General features: G+C 39.9%; 1 protein-coding gene and 1 long non-coding RNA gene across 4 annotated transcripts in view; one reads left to right on the top strand and one right to left on the bottom strand.

Annotated features, from left to right (window-relative positions):
* The window catches only part of LOC103176039, a 102,703-nt gene that overhangs the window by 78,307 nt on the left and 1,948 nt on the right, over nucleotides 1–22,448 (top strand). The window lies entirely within an intron of this gene.
* The window catches only part of tshz3b (teashirt zinc finger homeobox 3b), a 51,817-nt gene continuing 35,850 nt past the window's right edge, over nucleotides 6,482–22,448 (bottom strand). For all 3 annotated transcript variants that reach the window (XM_042340189.1, XM_042340188.1, XM_042340186.1), the window contains one exon: nucleotides 6,482–12,477. In XM_042340189.1, coding sequence (XP_042196123.1) covers nucleotides 9,263–12,477 — 3,215 coding nt within the window. In that variant the 3' untranslated portion in view covers nucleotides 6,482–9,262. The remainder of the gene's footprint in view (nucleotides 12,478–22,448) is intronic.

The raw sequence follows: 22,448 nt of genomic DNA, 5'->3' as shown, positions 1-22,448 counted from the left end.
TGGGGAATCATCACACTGCAAAGCTGACCTTTCACTCGTTGATTTTGGGGTTTTGCACAAAGTCCAGCTCAGAACTGCCCCAAACGTGGCACTAATTGGACACTCTGCCCCAGAGAACACAGAGCGAGCAGGAAATGAAAATGTCAGACTGGTGCGGTAGGGGATGTGCTTATGTGGTGAGGTATCAGGCAAACTGGTAGGTGGAAATAAGGGGAATCTGTAGTATCTATCAGACACATGCTGCACTTAGCTGGTTGAGCCTAACGCTGTCAAAAGGTGCAATGTTAAAAAAAAATGGTGAATTTGCAGGAGCTGTAATTGTTAAACCCAACGAAACAAAAACACTTTTATGTAAGTACAAGGCGACACACAGACACAGCCTGTATTTGCAAATTATTAACCCAAACCAAATTCTGTTTGTCATTTGCAGCTTTCATGGGCAACTTTTGTGTCTATAATCTCCATGCTGTTTGAACTCTGTTAATATATTCAAAATGAGCTTTCAGTTGAAACCTGGGTCACAGCAAGTTATGTGTATACTGAACTGAGTTTTAATTAGTTGGATGATGGTGTTCAAAACGAAAGGAGGAAAATTTCCTGCATATTATTATATTATGTGCATTTATACCCTAAAGCAACTACCCTCCACCCAAGTAATCACAGTTATACTTGCAGGAGCATGGAGATAATTTGATAATCTCAGTGCAGACAGATTGTGCTGGATTAACAAGATTGCTATTTGAATAGGTCAAATTCACACAAAAACAGGTGAGAACAGATTTTTAAAAAGATTCTGCCTGGCTGTAAAGGTCTTTGTACTAAAAGTTTGAATTAGCAAAATCAGTGTTATATGGTGTGTGACACAGCGAGAAAATCACATTTAAATCGCGACATGTAAGTGAACAACAGCAACTTGCATTTATATAACGTCTCTCAAGCAGGGTAGCATCACAGAGAGCTTAAATGACTCCATAAGAATTGCATTATTTTCATAATTGCATTATTTTCATAAAGTGAACACATGCTGTATATGTTATCATGGCTGCTTCTCTTCTGTTCAGTAAAACTGGGATCTGGGAACACAGAGGTTAGGCTGGAGGTAGGGAGGAGGAGGGAGGGAGGAACCTCGAGGAATCTCACACTGTCGATCATTGTATTAAGTTGTAGTCTACAAAATTTTCATTGGGTTGTCACTTTGTTCCAGCCTCCACCCACTCAGCATAGCTGACACGTCTGGTGTGTTCCTGGGACTGAGACTGCTGTGACAACAACGTCAAATGACATCTTTAGTAATGAATGAGTTAAAAAAATGTCTCATCTCTTGACCTTTCTGAAATGACTGTAACTATTCATCTGCTGACATGATATGAGTTTTGTTATGTTCACTAACAGCTCATTGTTCCAATTTTTTTTCATGGACCAGATTGTTGGGGAAAATGCTGCGTTGGAAGAGGACGGACTCAATCAGTTGTACATTTTCAAATCTCAACAAAATTACTTTAGAATAATGCTTGACATACCCGGTTTGTTTAATAGTAATTTATGAAAATAATGCAATTCTTATGGAGTCATCAATCATGTGGTTAAGACATAATTGCTGGTAAACCTTTAAAATTGTTATTATTGTATGAATATTATGATTGTGTAGATATTGTTTTTTTGAGCTAAAATTCATTCAATTAATGTCTGGATAATATGTTTTATAATATTATAATATTATACTTATCAAATGCTGGAAGAAAGTGTGTTTTGATTAGGGATCAAATTCTGCCTCGTCTTTCCCAGGAATCTTTTAAATGATCTACAGGGACACACTCTACAAACAGGGCTTCATCTCAAAGTATTCCCAGGCCAGATCCAATGAACAGAGAGCAGTGTAGCTGTTAATAAGGGTATTCATCATGAGACTGACTATTTTTGGCGTTGTCTATGACAGTCTCAGTAACTTACAATTGTCCTGTGAATATGAACTTATCATTTAATTACACACTGAGAGACTGCCTTCCATTACAACCTGCAAGTTAGTTAAGCTCACAGCAATTCTCCAACCAATCAAAATATGATTGGATCAGTCTCAGACAGCAATAGACTTACTATTTCCGAAAGATCTTTTACATTGTCAATTCATTTGTCCTATTTTAACATGACTGTTTAAAACGTAGTTAATGCTATAGATCTGCCAGACATTAAGCAATATATCATTAAACCACCTCCTACTCGAATCCCTACGAGTGTTTCCAACACAAACATGATTTCCACAATCCTGTAAATACAAGAATGCTATTATTAAAACAAAAAATAAAAATATTATAAACTTCAAAGAATACAATTTCCTCCAAAAAGTATCATTTTTGTCCATCTTAATTCTATAATTTTAAAATCAGTTGGTAAATTTCCTGTAATGTTTTCAAAGAAATACAAAAATAAAACTAAATTTTATACAAATGGTCCATCTTAACTATTGCAGTTTACATTAATTAAAAGTCTGGTTGTTTCATTGCTCGTCTGGATTGAAATATCCTTCACAATATCAATTTAATTGATAGCTAATCAGCAATGCTAAAGAACACATTGATAAAATCCAATATATTTATTCTTTCCTCCAATTTTCTCCTGATGCTCTCCAAGACATTATCTTCATGTTTCTGTATAATTCAGATGTTGTGTGTTCTCCAGTACCTTGCCCAACTGACTATTATTTATCTCTGAGCCTAGATGTGAGCACTAGCAACTAAAAGGGCAGTGGAGGGTGTGACAGCCAAACTCCATCCTGATGTTCACATCCATTCACTTCTACCGTATAGTGATCAGAAGTGTGAACCCGAGCTAATTTGTTTCCTCCCTAACCTATAGACACTAAAGCAACCTTACCTCTTCCTGGGGGAGTAATCCACTGTTTAGCACACATCAAATCTGCATCTTTCTGCTGCACGTGATTTAACTACTACCACTAAAGACCTGCCAAGCCAAAGGTTGATATTTTAAACCTTTCTATTTTGAATATTCCAAAAACAAGATTTTTGGAGGAATAATTTATCACAATTTTTATCCGAATGGTGGAAATGATGCTTTTGGAGAAACATAAAAATTCAATTGCATTTGGTTTGTTTAGGTTTGGTGAAATTTACTCAAGCTGCAATTGTCAAAAATCCCATTTTTTTCTTTGATGTTCCTTTCCCCAACTTTTAATTTCACTGATTCAAATCTGTGTAACAATAAAGTGCAGCTAATCAGCCCTACATTTCAAATGTTCCCATTCTATCATCTCATGTCCAATTAACACTATGCAGCTTTCTGTCATGATGCACTGCAAGCTGTCTAGGTGACTTTTAGGAAGACATCATACTGAAGACAGATTTTAAAACGTATAAAGAAAAACAGTATACACTTACTGTACTATTGTCAGCTTAAGTCTTTAGCAGCATAACATGCAATAAATATTCACACATAATATACTGATATAATATACTGTACATACATTTTATATATATGGGCATGTATATAAAAAATAAACTTAGCATAAGCTAAGCATTGCAAACTCCCCTCTATTTGCGGGGTTATGTTGATATACCGAAGATTCTATATGAGGTAGGTCTGTGCCTCTTGAGTGCCTAGTAAATATGTCTGTGTACTTATAACATACCTTTTAAAAAAAATAGTGAGTGAGGCTTTCATCAACGTGAATGCAGCAAAACATCTCGTTAGCCAAGTCAAACTATATTTTTTAGCCTAAAAATCGGATGGCCTGCTGAGAACCAAGGCCTCAAACCATGTGTTGCTGGGAATGTGATATTTCGAAAAGTCCCATAACTAGTTTGGGAGGCTGCTTTTGATTTTAATGCAGCTGCTGACTAATTCGCCAAACATACTTAGCAGAGCTGTGCACCAGCACAATCTCGCAAAATGAGGTCAATAGTAAAAGCTTGCACAAAAACACAGGGAGGGGAAAAAAGTAGATTCTCACTTCAGTGTGCAGATTGTGGGAAAAGTTCAAGCAGGCAACAAAGAGGGAAAAGAGACATCGGTGCACCCTGTTTTTAATTCCACTTTCTTCACATCTATATTCTGTCAAAATAGCCTTTCAAACAAGTCTGATTGGGATCTGGCTCATCACACTGTCACCAACTCACTTTTCATTAGACTGTTACTCTCTGTTAGCCTAGCCAAGCAGAAGAACTCAAACACATGCGCAAATTAAATCGACATCCAAACTCCTCCAATATACAAAGCAATTTAAATGATATTCATTAGAGCGATGACAAGTCCTGATGAGGCTTTCAGGAGCTGAGTCCTTCAGCTTTAGCAGACTCGGTTTCATGGCCACTGAGGCGTAACCAAGGCGACTGTACCTCCAGAAAAGCTGACAATTTTACTGTGCTTCCTGACACACCTTCCAATGCTGCGTTCGGTACTTGGCCGCAGATTTAAAGCAAGCACTTTAGCACACTCCAAAAATAAGATGTTTCTGCCCCAAATCTTATTGTATTGTTAGAAACACAATACTATGTTTTCTTTAAGTACCAAAGGAATAACTTCGGATCTTTGCCTGGCGGTAGAATGCTATTGTTGACATTTAGTTAAATTTGACTTAACATGGCTGCACTGCAAACTATTGAAAAGTGCTAATCTTGTTGGCAATGACATTTCAACCAGGAAAGACAACATTTTACAAAAAACATGCACTAAATAATCCAGGAAAATTAACATTGTCAAGGATTTTAGTCTCACCGAGCACACTTTCTGGCAAAAATTTACAAAATGCAAATAGTATTGTTTAAAAATGCACTGGTTCATAAAATACGTTATTCTTGGGGAGGGGAAAAAAAATTGCTGAGAGGCTGCTGTAAAAAACATAAATCGTTCTCTCAAAACATGATGTTCGATATGTAACAGGAACAAAAAAAAGCCATAGCTGAGCAGATATGACTGTTCTGACCTGTACTGCTTCAGCCATGCAGATTACATTATACCAGAACAAGACTAAGCAACCGCTCTGACCTCATTTATTCTCTATGAAAAGTATATACAATAAGAGAACAGTATTGGACTGTATATGTTGATGACCCAACCAACAATGTACTAATCGTTCAGTCTTTCCCCGTCTCTCCTCTCTACCCCATTAATTGCAATTCACAGAGTGAAGTATCACTTCTTTCAACTGATGCTGCCTCTGCACGGTGACCTCTTGCACAAACGCATTGAGCTCTCAGCTCGTGACAATGAGAGGGTAATCACACTTAATAGTTTAAATGTCATTTTAGCAGCAAATGCCCCTTTCTTCGAGGTCAGGCGGGTGGCTGGGGACATAACTTGAATCAAAGTCCCAGGAGAGGCCACATTACCAGTACTTTTTAGTTAAACAGAATTATCCATACATTCAGATCTCCCTGAGGATTTAATGGTCAGCATTCATATTGACTAATGCATAAGTGATCCAGAAAGTGTAGTATAATCAGTACGGTACACGCCTGTATGTCCACGTTTCATTCTGTACAGTCACTGGGTTTTCTGAAGCATGTCAGGACCCTCAGTGTCGTTTAACTCTTTGATAGCTGCTGCAAGGTTATCCGAACTCCATCTTATCCAGAACGAGCATAGCTGTCTCCTGAGCGGTTCAGATAAATGGAGCTGTTCTTGAACAGCAGTCAGCTTTTACATTAAAAGATATACTCGAGAATTAATAATTAATATTCAGTGCACAAAACCTCATTAAGAGCATTCAAATTTAATCCGGCCTTGTGTAATAGTAAGAATGCAAACTACCCACTGAAATGACACATTTATGCAATTTTTTTTCTTAGCAATCATAATGTTTTGTACATTCGTGGTTAATAACTCAACTCAGTGAAAATGTAGATTTTTCCCAACTTGCGGTGTGTAGCTAACCCACAACACCAGGATACGTAGTTCCACTGAGTAATCCCCCCTTGACCTGCACTCGGCCCCTGTGAATCTGCTGGTTATTTAGTGGACGTCCTCCATGGGTGTGGAATAACTAGATAATAGCAGATTATCAGCAATGTCATACGGGCTTTCTTCAGAGGTGAGAAAGGCTGCAGAGCTCACAAATGCCACAGGCAAGAGTTAATTATAGCAGTCCTTTGTTTACAACTGAGATGAAAGAATTTCAGGCCTCAGAACATCTATTGTTCTCTTGTTATGTACGCAGCTATTTTTACATGCTTCTGATATTTTTCCTTTTATATTCATAAGATAAAGATATCAAGAGGTAGCAATATCTTCACTCCAGCAAAGATATAATCACGCTGTGTAAATATAAATGTTATCATTATCTGATTTCATGGATAGTCGGTGTGTGGGAATATATATTTTATATATAAAAATATATATGCACACATACATACACGCGCAACAATAAATTGTCTTGAAACACAGGCAATACAGTAACCATTGCTCAGACATGTTGATATATTTGTTTAAACTTGATCTTTGAGGGTATGGAACTCCTGTGGTGATTTTGTAACATGTATATTTATTTTATTGTATCCTGTTACATTCATACACTGTTTTTGTTGCAGTGGTCCAGAGTGCTTTCATACAATAATTGATTATGTTAACATATAAAATATTTTTTCAGTAGAAAAAGATGTTGACATTGTAACAAAATTTAAATAAAACAATTTTTTAAAGGAAAATAAAAAGACAGTGCTAACTTTACATGGAATTGGAATTGTAACTACTTTCTGCATTTAATACGCTAACTGCAGATACTGCACCTGTTTTACGTATTTGAGAACGGGACAGGAAAACCGAGAGATCATGTATTAAAATTTTCAAATATATAAATTAACCAAAGTTCACTTCCGAACATGTACAACAGATATGCACGAGGTGTGTTTATCCACTGTGTAGTCTTGTATTAAACCATGGAAAGCAGGTGACAATTGGAAATCCATTTTAAAGTCCAGCAAATACAAAAATGGGTATTGAAATGTTTTAACCCTTTCTCCCTGCTGAATGAACGGGCGCAACAAATGCTGTGAGCAGCGCTTGTAAGGGTAAATCTGGTTATGATAGCTGTCCATTATATACAGTGTTTTTTTTAAAAAAGGGAATAGTGAGGATTTCTCCGATGCTTCTTGAGTGAACACATCACGTAGCAAAACAGAGAGAAATTGATAAAAAGTAAACCTGGAGTTTCAGTCAGTCAGTCAGCTTCGTGGTTTCTCAACAAGTAACCATTCATTTTAAGTTAAAGTCATAGTCAAGCTTGATGGGTAATATTAATATTAGATTGGGCCCAATCTTCAAACATAATTCATGACCACTGTTATCTGTAGCTGGTATGCAGCGCCGGCAATGAGACAGTTGGCTGGGACAGAAGTCAAGAGCATTGAAAAGATCAATATGTACAGGACATAAAATATTATTACAAAAAAAGGAGGTTTCATGCACAAATGTTGGTAGTCTTGTTAATATTGTTTCTTCAAACAGATACCAATCCTTTATTAAGTCAGACTTTGGTTTACTATAACCACTCGGTGGCCACAGACGTCAGCTGTGCTCCTTGGTAGTTGTATTTTTTTTTGCTAATTTTACCTTAGCAGATAGCTCACTAAGCCATGGCATATTGATTTCTTGTTGTGAAGTGCACTGTTCAAGCTCCATTTAAGATTTTCATCTTGTATGTAGCCCTGAGCACATCATAGTGCCATAAATTAGGTAAATTGCACATTTATCACAAATGTTATTTTAAAATACTGTGTAAATGTGACGGTTAGAAGATATACAATGTGTCGGAACAAGCCGGCGCTTGGGTGGGGTTACAGCCAGGTCTCATCGCACACCTGTGAATTAAGGCCTTTCGAAAGGTGCTCACCTCTAAATTATCTCTCTGTAAGTGCTGCAGTTATCTGACAAATAATGCTTTCACTAACACCCTTCTCTTGACAGGTCCACAAGCCCACTCAAGCTCCAGCTTGAAATTATGTAATTCTCTGTGTTAATGTGCTCTTTACCTGCAGCACCTTGCATGTAGACGAGTGTGAAAGCAACGCAAAATTATTGGGAAACGTTTTAATGTTGCGTGCGGTGTGTGTGTGTTGAGTGTGTATGTGTTTTTTTTAAAAAAAAGTTTATATATGAAGAGTCCTAAATGGTGCTTCATATCCAGCAACGAAAGAGGGCACAGAATGCATTACAGTTACCTGTGCTGCTCACATGCCGATTTTATACATATATTCTTGTACGGTGTCAGCTGTCAGTTACTTTTGCAAATTAACTGAAAAAATGGAGATGCACAGACTCGCTCAGTGTGCTGGTAACCACGGGTTACCTTTTATATGCCAAAATATAAAGATGCGGCAAAGATTCATGGGAGAATAATTAGGCAGAACAAAACTTACCAATCAAAGGCATTCTGCACATGATGGTCATTAAAATAACAAGTGAGAGCACTCATAAATAAGTAAAAGGAGGTTACATCACGGAATGCCTTTTTACATTTGTAGCAGTATCTCATAGAACAAACATTTTGAAAGAATTTTTGTATATTACTGTTCAAAGAAATACAGTACAAGTTTTATTTTTTTCTAATTTTTCTTAACCCTTTGAGCATTGACAGTTTTTTTTGTTTTAACTTGAGCTCCGAAACTAGCAGTCGGTTTTCCGCGAAGTGGTAACTCTTTGACAAATCGAATTGTGCAAAATAAAAAAGAAAAACCCAACAACAACAACACCCGGCACAAGTATTCATGACAATGGAACTGAACGCAGACTCAGCTACAGATTGTTTTAACGATGCTTTTCGGTCCGTGAACTGACGGACGGTAGTAATAATAATAATAATAATATTTTTAATAATGCTGCCCAATTGGTGTGTTTGCAATTTTTAATGCAGAAGTGCTTCAGCAGTGCTCAGAGGGTTAAGGGTTAAGGGTTAAAGGCTGAGAAATACCAGCACACTTAAGTCACATGAGAAAGTGCACCAGGTTCAGTATTAAATGCTTAACTAAATTGTCCATTACGCATGCAGCTTAATGCATCTGAACGATGCAACAGCAACTAAATCCAATTTACACAAAATTCCAAACACTTACCATTTTTACCCTTGTAATCAACCAGTAACAACAGCTGATTACGTGCTTCCATTAAACACTGTACAGTTATATAAAAGAGTTCAGATCAGAGTGCTACTCTGCAGTAAATCAAGAACATGTGCCAAGAGTTGTTACAGTAGCTTTAAGGCTTCTTTTGTAGTTGTCCTCAAAGCAAATAACAGTTAGCTTTACTAAAGTAAATGCTACTGTTTCTCCAGCTCTATAACAAACAGAAGATGGTCCTCTGGTGACTTCCCATGTGTTTTGCTGAGATGCAGTTTAACTGCATGTTTACTGGCAAAAGTCCGATTGCAAAGTTTACACTGGAACGATGTCCCAGGCTCTTCCTCCTGTGCAGGTGACACCGATTTTTCCAAGGGCAGTTTTGCACGTGATATCTGGTTGCTTATCTGTTCGCTAGAAAGTTTTGACAAGTCTCGTAACCTGAAGCCTAAGTGTGATTCTAAGTGACTGATGTAGGTAGAAGGAGTTCTGATCTGCGAAGCACAATCATTACAAAAAAACACTGGATGACCAGAGTCCAGGTTTTTAAGAAATTTTGTTCCACCTGTCCTTCGAAGCTGGTACTTGACGTTGGCTAGCCAGTGGCTGATTGTTGTCATGGAGAGCCCTGTAAACCTGGAGATGTGCATTCTCTCCTGTGGGCTAAGGTCCGACATAATGAATTTCCCATCTGTGGTTTGTCGTAGGCTGGCTGCAAACTGGGCCTGCAATATGAGCAAATGCTGCGGGTTCCAGTTTGACTGCCGACCTTTCCGTTTCTGAACTGGTGAAACCTCCTCTGGTTCCTCCATAGTGCTACCATCCACCTCGGATTTGTCAGAAATGCTCGTAGGTGTAGAGGATTTTGATGTGTGACTTCCTGTCAGGTTTTTCAGCATATCAGATATATCTGACAAGGCATTCTCGCGTAACGGAGAGTTTGACATGAATGACACGACTGCAGATGTCTTTGCCGTTGTCACTGTGGATGAAGAGGATGTTGACGATGGGGATGTGGATGACAAAAGCACTGAACCCAAAGAACCACTTTTGTCACTCTTGGCTTTCGTCAAATCAATGGGCTGGTCACTGCTGACATGATAGAAATAACGGTCCAAGGGCTCTGTTTTTTTGGACTGAAAAGGTGGCGTGGCCACCGCAGCCTTTTCTGCCAGGCTGTTACTCATTTTGTAAAGCATGCTCATGGGGTCTAGGGTGGGAAGAGCAGGCTTAGCTGCCTTCCCTAAGTGAACATTCATAACGGATTGCAATGCACTTAATGGGTTTACAAAAGGTTGCTCAGGAGGGTGGTCAGTGATGATGGCTGTGCTGGTACACATACTATTCGCTGAGAGTTTTAAGGCCTCTGTACCATTCTCCAGAGGATCCTTGGTTGGACTCTGTTTAGTGCTCTCCTTCTGACTGCTGCATATAATTTCGTGGCTTTTTGGGCTCGGATCCTTTGGAGCCTCACTTTTCAGCGCATCTCCTGCTCCGTTGCCACATGGGGATGGAGTCCTGCGCTTCACTGAGCAGGTCATCCTCTCTGGTTCTTTTATCTTTTCTTCAGTTTTGGCTACCTTCTCTGTGACCTTCTTCACCAGCTCTTCCATAGCGTGGAAATTGTTTTTTGGTACAGGGGAGTTCTGGCTACTGGGTGGCGATATTATGGGCTGGCTCTTTGGAGATGCCATAATGTCACTGTTGTGAAATGCTGATTTCAATTGCGTGGCCTTCCCTGATAAACCAAACGGTAACTTCATTATATTGGGAAGCTGATAAGCTGCGTGAATGCTGGGATAACCACTCCAGCTCGGAGTGCCATTCTGAGCTTTGTTAATAGCAGAGGTCACTGTATTCTCTAAAGACTTCAGAATGTCCAGGCCTCCCTTCGGGTTTTCCTCCAGATCTTCCTCAGTCAGATACTGATACTTTGAGGAAATGTCGTATTTTTCCTCATCTTCACAGTTTTTATCTTTTTCTTTCACTCTATCTTCATGGCTCTCAATGTCCTTTTCCACCTCCCTCTTTATTTCGACGTTCAGTTTTGGAGAGATGCTGGCCGGGGTATTTAGCGACGGGGCGAAGCTGCTTGCGGCGAGCGGGACGGACTGCACTTTATCCTCGATCATAGCGGTCCCCGGGGTCACCAAGGGGGGCTGCGGCGGGTCGACCATCTGCTTCCCCTTCTTGATCGCGGAATTGGTCACTTTGACGAAATGGCCCGTAACCATCATGTGGGCAGTCAGCTCCTGTAGGGTGTCGTGGGAGCTCCCGCACTCCATGCACTTGAGGATCTGAGATTTCCTCGCCTCGAACTGCCAGGCGTAGCTGGCGCCATTCTGGTGCCCATAACGGTTATTTGGTGTGACGTAGGGGTTTGAGGACTTCTGTAGCGGATCGCTGGCATCAGATAAAGATGTCTTTGGAGTTCCGCCTGTGGAATCGGGTGAACTCGGGAGATCAAGCTCAAGCAGTGCCCTCTTCTTGGTGGAAGGGAGGACCTTTGCGGAGATTGGTGTTACGGGTTCTTTCAGAGGCACTTTCTGATAGTGTTTTGTTTTTATCATGTGAACGCTGAGGTCCTGAAGGGACTCGAATGAATGGCCGCAGTACATGCACTTGAGCACTTTCTGGGCATCCTCCTTCCCTTCCATCTCTAGCAATGAGCGTTTGCGAGGCTTCGACCACTTCTTGGGGTTGTTGTTGTCGGTCTCGATGTTCTCGTCTCGATAGTGTCCCGTTTCGTTCATGTGCACGGTCAGTTCCACCAGGCTGTCATACGCGGCGCTGCAGTCCTTACAGCGGAACTTGCTGGCCCCAGTGAATATGGAACCGTACAGCTTACTGCTTTGCCTGTACAACTGTACCGTGCTGAAGAGACTGGGCTCTGGATTGAGTCTGGTCTGGGACACCTGCTGCAAGGTCTTTGACATTGCTGACTGATGCCAGTCAAAGCTCCCGCTCCCACAACTGCTGCTGGTGCTGCTGCTGCTGCTGCTACTACTATGGCCATTTGTCGCAGGCCCACTCGGCTGGTTGAGCCCTAAACTTAAGGATGACCAATAGGAGTTTGAAAGGATATTGTTGTATATTGCTTTCATTTGTTCTAAGCTGTCCTGCACTATTGTTTCTTCGGTCGCCGCAGGAACCTCCTTGCTCTCGTCCTCGTTTTTTATGGAGCTGCTCTCGAAGTCAGCCATTCGATCACTGGTTTCACTAATGTGAGACTCGCTGTCCATCTCCTGGCCAGAAAACTCAGCTGCGGGGGAGTTCTGATAGCTCTGAGGTTCCCGGCTAAATTCCTTCTCATTGCACACGTACTTGGAGGATGACTCTCCATCAACCGCAGACTCATCAGCCTCAACATCATCGTCCACTAACGCTGCTGCCTTCAGCTCGTCTGAAACATAGGCTATAAGGGAGGGGGGGGGGAGGAAAGGGAAAACGAGAGAACAGTTTTAAGATAATTGCAACTGGTACAGATTGAAATTAAATACAAGAAAACCATCATAGCTGGTAACATCTGCCGCAAAGTTAGATAGTTAAAACGTAGTGTTTCTTAGGTGTATAAAATCGACTCTTCAAACGCAATTTGCCACCTTATTCTTCTCAAGGGGCAACAGCTTGAAATTAAAACTAAATTTGAAATTAATGAAGCAAATTCTGGAGGTGGCATTCATTTCTAAAGTAATAAATTACACGTATCAACCTCAGAGACAGCAGTTCCTGTCTGTCAATTAATATGTCTTATGCTTCTTCTACCTCTAATGCATTTCCAAGCACACTCGCAATTTAAATTATGCAACCATCAAAAAAANTCTCTGCTCCAGTATTTAGTAAATTAATTATTAATTCTAAATGCTATGTTTTTTTAGTATAAAATCCTCAAAATGGATTGATTTGAGGCCCTTTTGCCCTCGGACCCCCTACATTTGCTGATGATTCAGCGACTCTCCAAGTTTATCTTTCTATACTTCAAAAATTCTGTTCTGGAAGAACAGATGGTTGAAAAATTCTGTAGTGACTAATCACTGCTACATACAGGTTTATGGAAGAATGTTACTTTCGACCCACTGACATTTAAGTGTGCATCATTTTAATCAGACTTTCACTCTGTCAAAACAGTGAAATGCATGCATGCCTGCAGATGTCAGAAATGGGTTTCGAAAAAAGCTTTTGGAAAATATGACAATAACAAGATTGCCAAGTTTTTGGAAAAGATTTGATGTTTTCATGCTGCAGTAATTTTCTTTGAATAAATTTATAAAATGCTGTTGAAAACCCAGGAGAGGCCGAGGTATATGAAAATATATACTGTTTATATTGCCTATTTTTCACACTCATGTTTGGATTTTATTTTCCACCATTAGCGGTGATAGCACAACACTCGGAGCGTTGCTGAATGCAAAATCATTGACGGTAAAAGACCAATCTCATTGTGTAATTAGTTCAACAAAACTGTATCGCCTCATTTGAATTAAACAAATCTCTGCTTTTCACTGGCAAACCAGCCAGGGGAAGGCAGTCTCCTGATTTGCAGACTTTTTTGACAAAAAAAAGTGTGTGCCACCGAAATGATATTATCTAATTTAAACTAGCAGAACGCACAATGTAAAAGAAGACCTTGATTAATCACTGCAAATACCAGTTATGCACACAAAGCGGGCAATGTCAAACCCTCCTGCTCAGAAATCAAGACAGTAACATTTTCTGTTCTGTTACAATTTTTTCCATGAAGTTTTAACTCGACAAGCCAACAGTAATGCATTAGGACATTGCCAAAGGTATTGTTTTGATGCACCATTAATGATCAGGCCACAGAGCTGTCGCACACCATGGCCAATAATAAAATCAAACATTTAAAGGTTTTTCCAACAGTTGACGACTGGGAAGAGCAATTAAGATGGAAAGAACCAACTAATGCAGATATTTTCAGAACGTAACTCCTGATCGTTATCAAAACATGGCCTGTAATGTGGCTAAAGGCACTAACAACTATACTATGCAGTACAACAATTTATATTTGGATCATGCATTTCATGTGATGACGTCTCAAAGCGCTTCATAAAACGAGCCGGGCTGGGTGACAGAAAGCCAGTGAAAAAGGTCATAAAGCAGGCTTTAAAGGTGGGATGTGGTGTAGGGACGCGATGATGGGTGTTCCAGAGAGTGAGGGCAGAATGGCTGAAAACATGCTCACAGTGTCAACATGAGTGGTGGGGTGGATGGGGTGGGGGACATGAAGCAAGCTGGTGTAAGGTTCAGTTGCAAAAAAAATTACTATGAAGAATAGCTGGTCTAATTTATTCAGCATGGAATGTTTAATTCTATGGCAGGGAGAAGCCTGTGTGTCTCAGATCATGGGATCTCATCTGTGGATTGTAGTGACTCAGTGTTTGAATGATGTGCTTTGTAATGTGAAGAATGATATTCTGAAGTTTTACTAGCTATCTTAGGACACTAGGGTGAAACATCACTGCTCTTTTCCTGATAGTTTTTATCCTTCCTTCCCCCTGTGGAGATTAAATAACTTGGGCGTATTCCATGATAACACAAACAGTACATGGGCTGTGGAAGGAATGAGCTCAATTTGCTAAATGGCCTTTTCTCGGTTTATATTTTTTTCATATCGTTGAAGCCGTCACACAGAGGGAGAAAAGGCGACCTTATTGCACTAAAATTGGCCCTGTATCAGACTTTATTGACAGGCAAGCCATTTAATCGGCTATTTTTAAAATTTATATTTTCTTCTTTTCTTTCCAAGAGAATTGCTCATCACCACAAGTTCTCCTCCAGCTGGGACAGGGCGATTTGGGCCGTGTCCTTATTGGCCGTCAATCCTATTACATATCAGCTCCGTAGAGCTGTGATCTGGCACCGGGAGGTGCAATTCAAACAGGGTGACATAGTTCTGTCACTCTCTTCTTCTCTCCAATATACAAGACCACATATGGAGGTGACTTTAGTGGCTAGTTTGAAGGCATAGAATAGTAGCCAACCATTGGCAAGGAAGTTCAAGTACTTGGCTGCCAAGGGATTCAATCTTGCATCTTTCAACATAGTATTGAAGCGAACCAAATGCCTGCTCACTGTGCTATTCACCTGCTTATGTTGTAAAAACCCTACTGAGATTTGAAGGGTGTTGGGATTTGACGTCAGAATATTACTCACTAACATCTGGAAATGAATCATCCATCCCAAAAGGTCTCATCTCTTTGACAGCTATGAGCCACTCTAGTCTCAAACCATATCAAAGTGGACAAATCTACACAGAACAAAACCACTCCTATTCAGCAAGCTTACTCATTGACCAGAGCCAGACTTTGTGTGGGTAATGGGCGTTACAATCCAGACAAATGAGTGTAGTGATTTCCTGAAGCTGACCTTGATTATTCATTTTTTTTGCATGTCATTCAACTAACCCAATGAGCCCTCAAACCTCCATGACACTGATGCTCCAGTGCAGGGCTACGCGAGTGCTGCATTGTTGGAGATGCCGTCCTTCAGATAAGATAGCAAACTGAGGTCCTGTTTGAAAAGAGAAGGGAGCTTCTCCTGGTGTCTTGGCCAATTATCCCCCAGATAAAAATGGTCATTTACTTCATGACTGTTCGTGGGACACACCGTGTTTGCCTACACAACACACAGGATACCAGCACACGATTTCACCCACACAATGTACAGTCAATTCACATTATAATACATTCTGTGAACCGCTTTGAGGTGTTTCAATGACGTGACAAGGTGCTATAACAAATGCAAGAATTATTATTAATATTATTACACTGGGGAAAGCTGCTATCATTTACATGCGGGCAAGCTATCAGCAACTTTGTAATTTTTTGCATGTCTGTCACGGGAGGGGAAAAGTGAGCCTATTTCTGTTAGCTGCAGGAGGAAGGATTATTGTACGCTCTGTAAAGAAACTGATTATATGATCAAAAACTATCCAAGGAATTGTGGATTTGCCATTCCAGATTATTAAAATTATATGGTGCCCGAGGGGAGGATGTCCCACAACCCCTTGCTGAGGTTTGACCCTAAACTTTTCAGAACATATGAATTCCGAGGGCTGAGTGAATACATCAATTTTACTGCCTAATAAATTGTGATGCACGTTTTAAATTTTCCTGCTATTTGTCTCTCAGAATTGTGAATGAAATCTACATTATGCAATTAATAATTGCCCTGGCACAAGGTTTCAATGAAAGGTTTGAATTCAGATTAAAAAAATAAACAAATATTGATGCACTCTCTCTTTGTACAGTGCTGCACTTGTGATGATATACAACCCTGGCGGCTTTCAGACCAAAGTCGCCAAGTGATCATTTGAGTACTTCTTACTGCAGAAGCTCTTATGGAAAAAAAATCTAAACATAAACACCCGGAAAACACACAGGCTCCTGCTAACGGGATAATAAAGCTTTCTAACGGTAGGACAAGTAGCCAACAAGACAATAAAACAATTCACAGGCGGAATGTAGGGTTTTGGAAAATGCTTCCGTTGTGGGAAGGCCTTTTTAACGAAGAACAGTCTGAAGATCACTGACTGTGGCCTTGAAATGGATTTCAATGGAACCCAGACACTTCTGCACGAAGCATAGCCTCTTCAACTACTGAGGGGCTCATTTACGGATCAGATCGCTCACTTTCATTTTCTGTCATACCATACATGCAACAAAGGAAAACAACTTTATATTTCCAATGAAAAATATTCTGAAAACTAAAAGTCTAAGTAATGTGGAGAGGGTTTTGTTTTCTAAGCTGCCACTGTTCAATTAAAGAAAAACTAGAAAAATATTAAAGCCCTGATGCGGTCATTAATCCATTTCACAAATGCTGCGGCAGTGCTCGCTGGATTAAAAGTGAACATCTTCCACTGTATTGTCTTTAACAATATTCATTGCCCTCTGAACAACAAATCTTCCTTATCCTAAGAATTCTCTTTTCCCCTGTGTGGTTTGTAAGATTTTGCTTTTCTTAAAAAATGATGAGCTAATCTCCTCGGAACATTATTCACACAGTCATCTGCGTGTACAATGCACTGAATGCCCACATCTACCAGAAGCCGGGTTTAGTTGTTCGGTGTGTATCAGCATGAAGTAATTCACTGATTTCAAGGAACAAAACAGAGCGACTCTACTTCCACTAATGGTTTAAATCATTTTGTTGAACCAAGCATGGAATCAAATATTTTACTCAGTAGAATTCTGCTTTTCACGATTGACAAACTAATCACCGGGTTGCTAGGATACAGAAATTCTGAATACCATTGTCATGGTTAAAAATTAGTATGATTATTGAGTTAGCATATTTTTACATAACCCATAACATTTTTTTTCCAGAGTGTGAAAAATAAAACTACAGACCATGCCTAATGATAGAAACTACAGTCTAATTTGTTTTTCTGTTTCCTTCGAGAAACTAACTTTCATAAAATAAACAGAGTGATGTGAGCGACATGCCTTAAAGGCTTTTAACTTGTAACTCAAAAGAAGAGTTTAATAATGTAACAGAATTGTCACAGTAATAGTGAAAACCCCACGCTGGTGGTATTTCTCTACTGTTCCTTCGGCAACTGCTAGCCAGAGAGAAGAACGGTGAGAGAGAGAGAGAGAGAGAGAGAGACCTGCTACAGTTCCACGTATGGATTCAGATGTTGCTCTAAACATTGCATTTTCAAACTCCATCGGCACAGACAGGTAAATAGTGAGCTGGATAAGTCAGACTGCACCAGTTAAGATGTGAAGCATACATCAGTGCCTGCGTCTCATCTCACACTGCCAGCGTTAAAATGTGTAAGTCTTCCACTACCTCAATCGACTTGAGGACAAGTTGCAGCATCTGTTTATTTACTCTGACGGTAACTGACTTCAAATAAAAATTCTCATACCCTTATGCAATATCCAGTGATATAGTGGATTGAACGCCACTTAATATGTAAAACACTTCTGTAACGTGATTAGAAAGTGAATAACCCTTTCCTGTCTACCCAAGGTGTAATTATTTGTGGTAACTAAGTACATGTAAAGGAAAATGCCTCTTCAAAGTGAATACAGCGGAGCCCAATTTCAAATCGACTCTTATAGAAGCATAACCATCCTACAAGCAGTTTTAGCTCTATTGTTCAATTCAATTTCTGGTTTTCATTTTAATGTTATTTGGTAAAACACAATTGATATTATTGGCTTCCATTTCAGCATGTGCGAGAGAGATTTTTAAAAACATTTGCAGTCCAACTGATTTGGAACTGATATTCAAAGTGAACACCTGAGGCTTGAAATTCCACCTAGTCTTAGCCTGTAAGTTAATTTTGTCTTACAAGTTAAAATGGCACAGAATTGTGGAGAAACGTTCAATTCTGCCTTAATCTGAAAGCAGATATTGTGCAGTTCTTTAACAAAAAAACTTTCAAATTCAGACTTGACATTAAAAATTTTCCATGAGTTTATGTGGCCTTACATTTTGCCTAACACTTTCAGGCAAAATCATTTTGAAATAATAAGTAGCATTTCAAGCCTTTCGCCATTAATATTTTGACCTTTCCCCACAATGCAGCCCCCCACCCCACCCAACAAAACCCCCAGGAACCAGTTCAGTAGCAAATTAGATTATTAGAGTAAGTGGTCTTTTTTGAGCCATTTTCGTCCAAATTTGCACATGGAGGACTGTGTCAGGTGGGATATGTGGAGGATTGCCATGCACATTGTCCCTCAGCCCACAGCTGGTGCTTCAAATTCAATTCATGTAACACTTTGAATAAAAAACATTAGAAACACATTTCAGCAGGCAGAGAGCTTTCGCATTTGGCAATGTGGAAGTGTTTTGGTGGAGTTTTCTGAGCAGGCAGTTGCTGACTGTGCCAAGACTTGGACCTACTGGAAACCTCCCCAGTGTGACACTAATTCCTCATTGAAAGCAGGCAAGTGACGACACATTTCCCGCCACCTATTTCTGCATTACGTTTCCCCTCCCCTTTTTCAGGACTCCCAAAATTATGTACCAACATTATGTACCAACTATAACTGAGAGGACTAGCTTCCTTCTCCCAGCCTTTGCCACATCAGTTGGGACAGTTGCTAGGAGATGATTGAAAGCTGCCATTTGACTGCGTCAATTTCCCACCTGGCTTCTGATGGGTATCTTCTCACAACACTGTCTCATACCCTGAGATTTTGCTATCATGGTGAACTTCAAATCTGCATCTCATTCAGTGGTACTATGGAAGTGAGGTCTTCCCACCTAATTGCCCTGGTTCAACAGGAATTCAGCATAAAGAAGTAGTTCCTGAAACTGATAAGAATGGTCTCATCTAATGGTCCTTTAGAAAGCAGTCACATCAGCTGTCAGGAATATATCCACTGTAGTAGATGGTAGATCTCTGGTGATGTGATATTATGCTCTTCATTTCTTCACTTCTTTTTAATAAGACTCTTTGGGGATGAATGTCTGCATAGCTGTAAAACTCTACTCTCTGATGGCGAACATTAAGGTCCGTTAGCTTTTCCGTACGGGGTCTAATTCGTGGTATTTCTTAACCCGACTGTTTGATAAGAAATCGTATTAATTTTCTGTTGACCCATGGGCACTCTGCTCCGGGTGTACAATGTGTTGGAGCGGAGTTCCATGGGTCAGAGTGACTGACCTCCAGGTAACAGAAGGAATCCTCATACCTATTGACGTTTGTACTCCTTGATCTTTGTGCTTTCTCCAGTGTTTAATTTACAAGCCACTCATACTTTAATAGCCTTTAAGAAAACAAGACAGTGTGTGTGTGAGTAATTCAAGTAGAGGAATATTAGGAATAGCGTTAAACCTGATATTTACACTAACTCATTTTTGCTATGATCGGTAACCTCACCGATCAGGGCAATAACTCTTAACACTAAATCTACTTTTCTCTGAGCACATGGTCAGTACTGAGATATCATAGACTCAGTAATCCTTCAATGTTACAAACCTGTTAAAACATAATTACTCAGGACAACAATAGCCCTTTAAGGTTTGTGAATTGGATGGGTGGGAAATTGGCAATCGGCTGCTCTGTTGATTAAATATTATATGATGTTTAGGCTGGGGGTATGGTGCACATGACATTAATTGTGTGCCGTCATCATAATGGGAAAGAATGGGTGATTGATTGCCATTTTGAAAACTTTAACACTGTAAACCCAGCTGTAAATAAAACGTGGCATTTATACTGTGTATCACTTTGTTCGGGATGAACAATCCTGCTTTTGACTTTATTTAGGTTTCTGAAAAAGCTGCAGTGGATACGTATCAATTTTCAGCATGTTCATTGTGCTGTGCTTCATCGTTGACCCGTTTGCATACGCAAGAACAGAGAGAATGAAACTGAATAAAGTGTCTAAAATGCGTCATGCATCGTAAATGCAGCTGATGAATGTCAGTCTTGTGAAGGGGACAGTCGATGTTTTGTTTAAATTCAGATTATAAAATTAACTCTAATTTTATCCCTAAGATGTGTAGGGCAAGAAGACAGTGGCACAGTGTAATCAAAACCATCTTTGAGAATAAAATCTAATAACCCCGAATTTAAGGGTAATGCACTCCACATGTTTTCCTTTCTAATTTCCCACTTTTCGTTTTTATTCATTTTAATGGGTTAAGAAGAGGTTGTTTACAATTCAATCCGGAACTCAGAATTGCAAAGGAATTGGGTGTTAATTCCTTTTAAGATGAACTTCTTAAATTCTATACAATTCATTAACATGGAATGAAGAACATTTTTAACATGGAATGAGAAAACAGGCCATTAGGACCCTACTTCTGGCTCCCACCACTGATCCCTCAAATGTAACACTCCACAAACCTTCCCTGGCCACTGGGAGAAAGTTCTGCATGGAAACTCCCTGAGCCTTTAAGACAAATCACATGAAAACTCCTGAATATCCAACAATTCCTAGTTTTCCTTACCCCCACACACCCTATTCACTATAGTGTCCATGGCTTTGGTTAATGCAACCAAATGGTTTTATGTTCAGTTTAGCATTTGTTCATCTCAGTCAGCACCTGTCCTCCAACTGTGTTCCAGGGCAAAGACTTATCCAAACAAGATCATCAATACAGCAACTCCTTCAGTTGGGAGAGTTCGAAACATCAAATCTGAGCAAGTTTATATAAATGTTTGTACTATAACTTCTACACCTGGGTAATAGGTGTCACCTAACCTTACATTAGTTTGGCCTCAAGTAAAGAAAATACTTTTTTGGAATTAGGATCTTTTGACTTGACGTGAGGTTGCCCAATTGAGGGCAGAGGACCTTTCCCATTTGCACCCAAGTGAACAAGAGTGATGCAGAATCTCACTTGTAATAAACATGCTTTTGTGTAGTACAGCTCCATTTCCTTATCCCACACGCTGTTGTGTTCAGTAGTTGTGAGCTGTCTAAGTTCCATAAAAGAGCCATGTTGAGCAAGTTAATACATTATACAACATGCAGAGTTAGGCTTGCACAGCACCACAACCTTGTGTTGATCACAAAAGGATTTTTGCAAAATTGCGGCATTTTAGCATCAATTTAACTAAGTGGGTGTAATTGCAAATTGTTGTCCAATTGGGAGTTATTCACTCTTTTAATGCACGTTGTATAGTAGTTTTCAGATTAGTGCGCTCTTTGCAGACTTAAAGATACAGGTCACAGCAATATTAGGCCAGGGGAAGGTCTAACCTCTAGAGTGATTTAGTGGCTGCAATTAAGCGTTGGACTCTAGGGTGGAAGATTAAAGGGATGAAGGTGTGAATCCACATCTCAGTTGCCGATCACACACTTGTGAAGGGCTCGCTGAGTTTGCAGTCTCAGCAGGAGGATGCTCAGCATGTACTGCTCCTGAGCAGTCAGGCCCATCCACTCATCTCAACTAAAGATAGCATTGGAAGGGAGGTGTAAGCTTTGCAAGTCTGTTCCCTTAACCGTTCTTCCTTTATATACCCTCCCCCATTGCCCCCCCCTCAAAATTAAACATTAAAATATATATTACTTATATTAAGTGTTACCTCATTCCTCACTGACCAATACTTTTGATTGATGTTATCTGTAGAAGTGAACCTTTCTTGGCCACAGGCCTTCTCCTCATTAAACATTGATAATGGCTGCGGAGGTGCTGGTGCATGGGCTGGAGTGCTTTATTAGAACAAACCTTTATCAACATCATATAGGCCTTGCTGCATGAGAGATTCTTCTATGGTCAGCCTGACTCGTTCCTGTAATCACGTTCCTGTAATCACATACCTCTCACTTAGGAATATCCATAGCTAGGAACAGGAGAAGGTCCATTTAGTCCATTGGACCACATTTCCTATGTTTATACGTGAGTGGGAGGTGACTACAGGGGTCTGCCCCACCAAAGATTATTCCACGG

This window comes from Callorhinchus milii, unplaced genomic scaffold (genome assembly GCF_018977255.1).
Source record: "Callorhinchus milii isolate IMCB2004 unplaced genomic scaffold, IMCB_Cmil_1.0 Scaffold14, whole genome shotgun sequence".
Classification (NCBI taxonomy): Eukaryota; Metazoa; Chordata; class Chondrichthyes; order Chimaeriformes; family Callorhinchidae; genus Callorhinchus; species Callorhinchus milii.
This window is presented reverse-complemented; position numbering and strand designations above follow the sequence as displayed.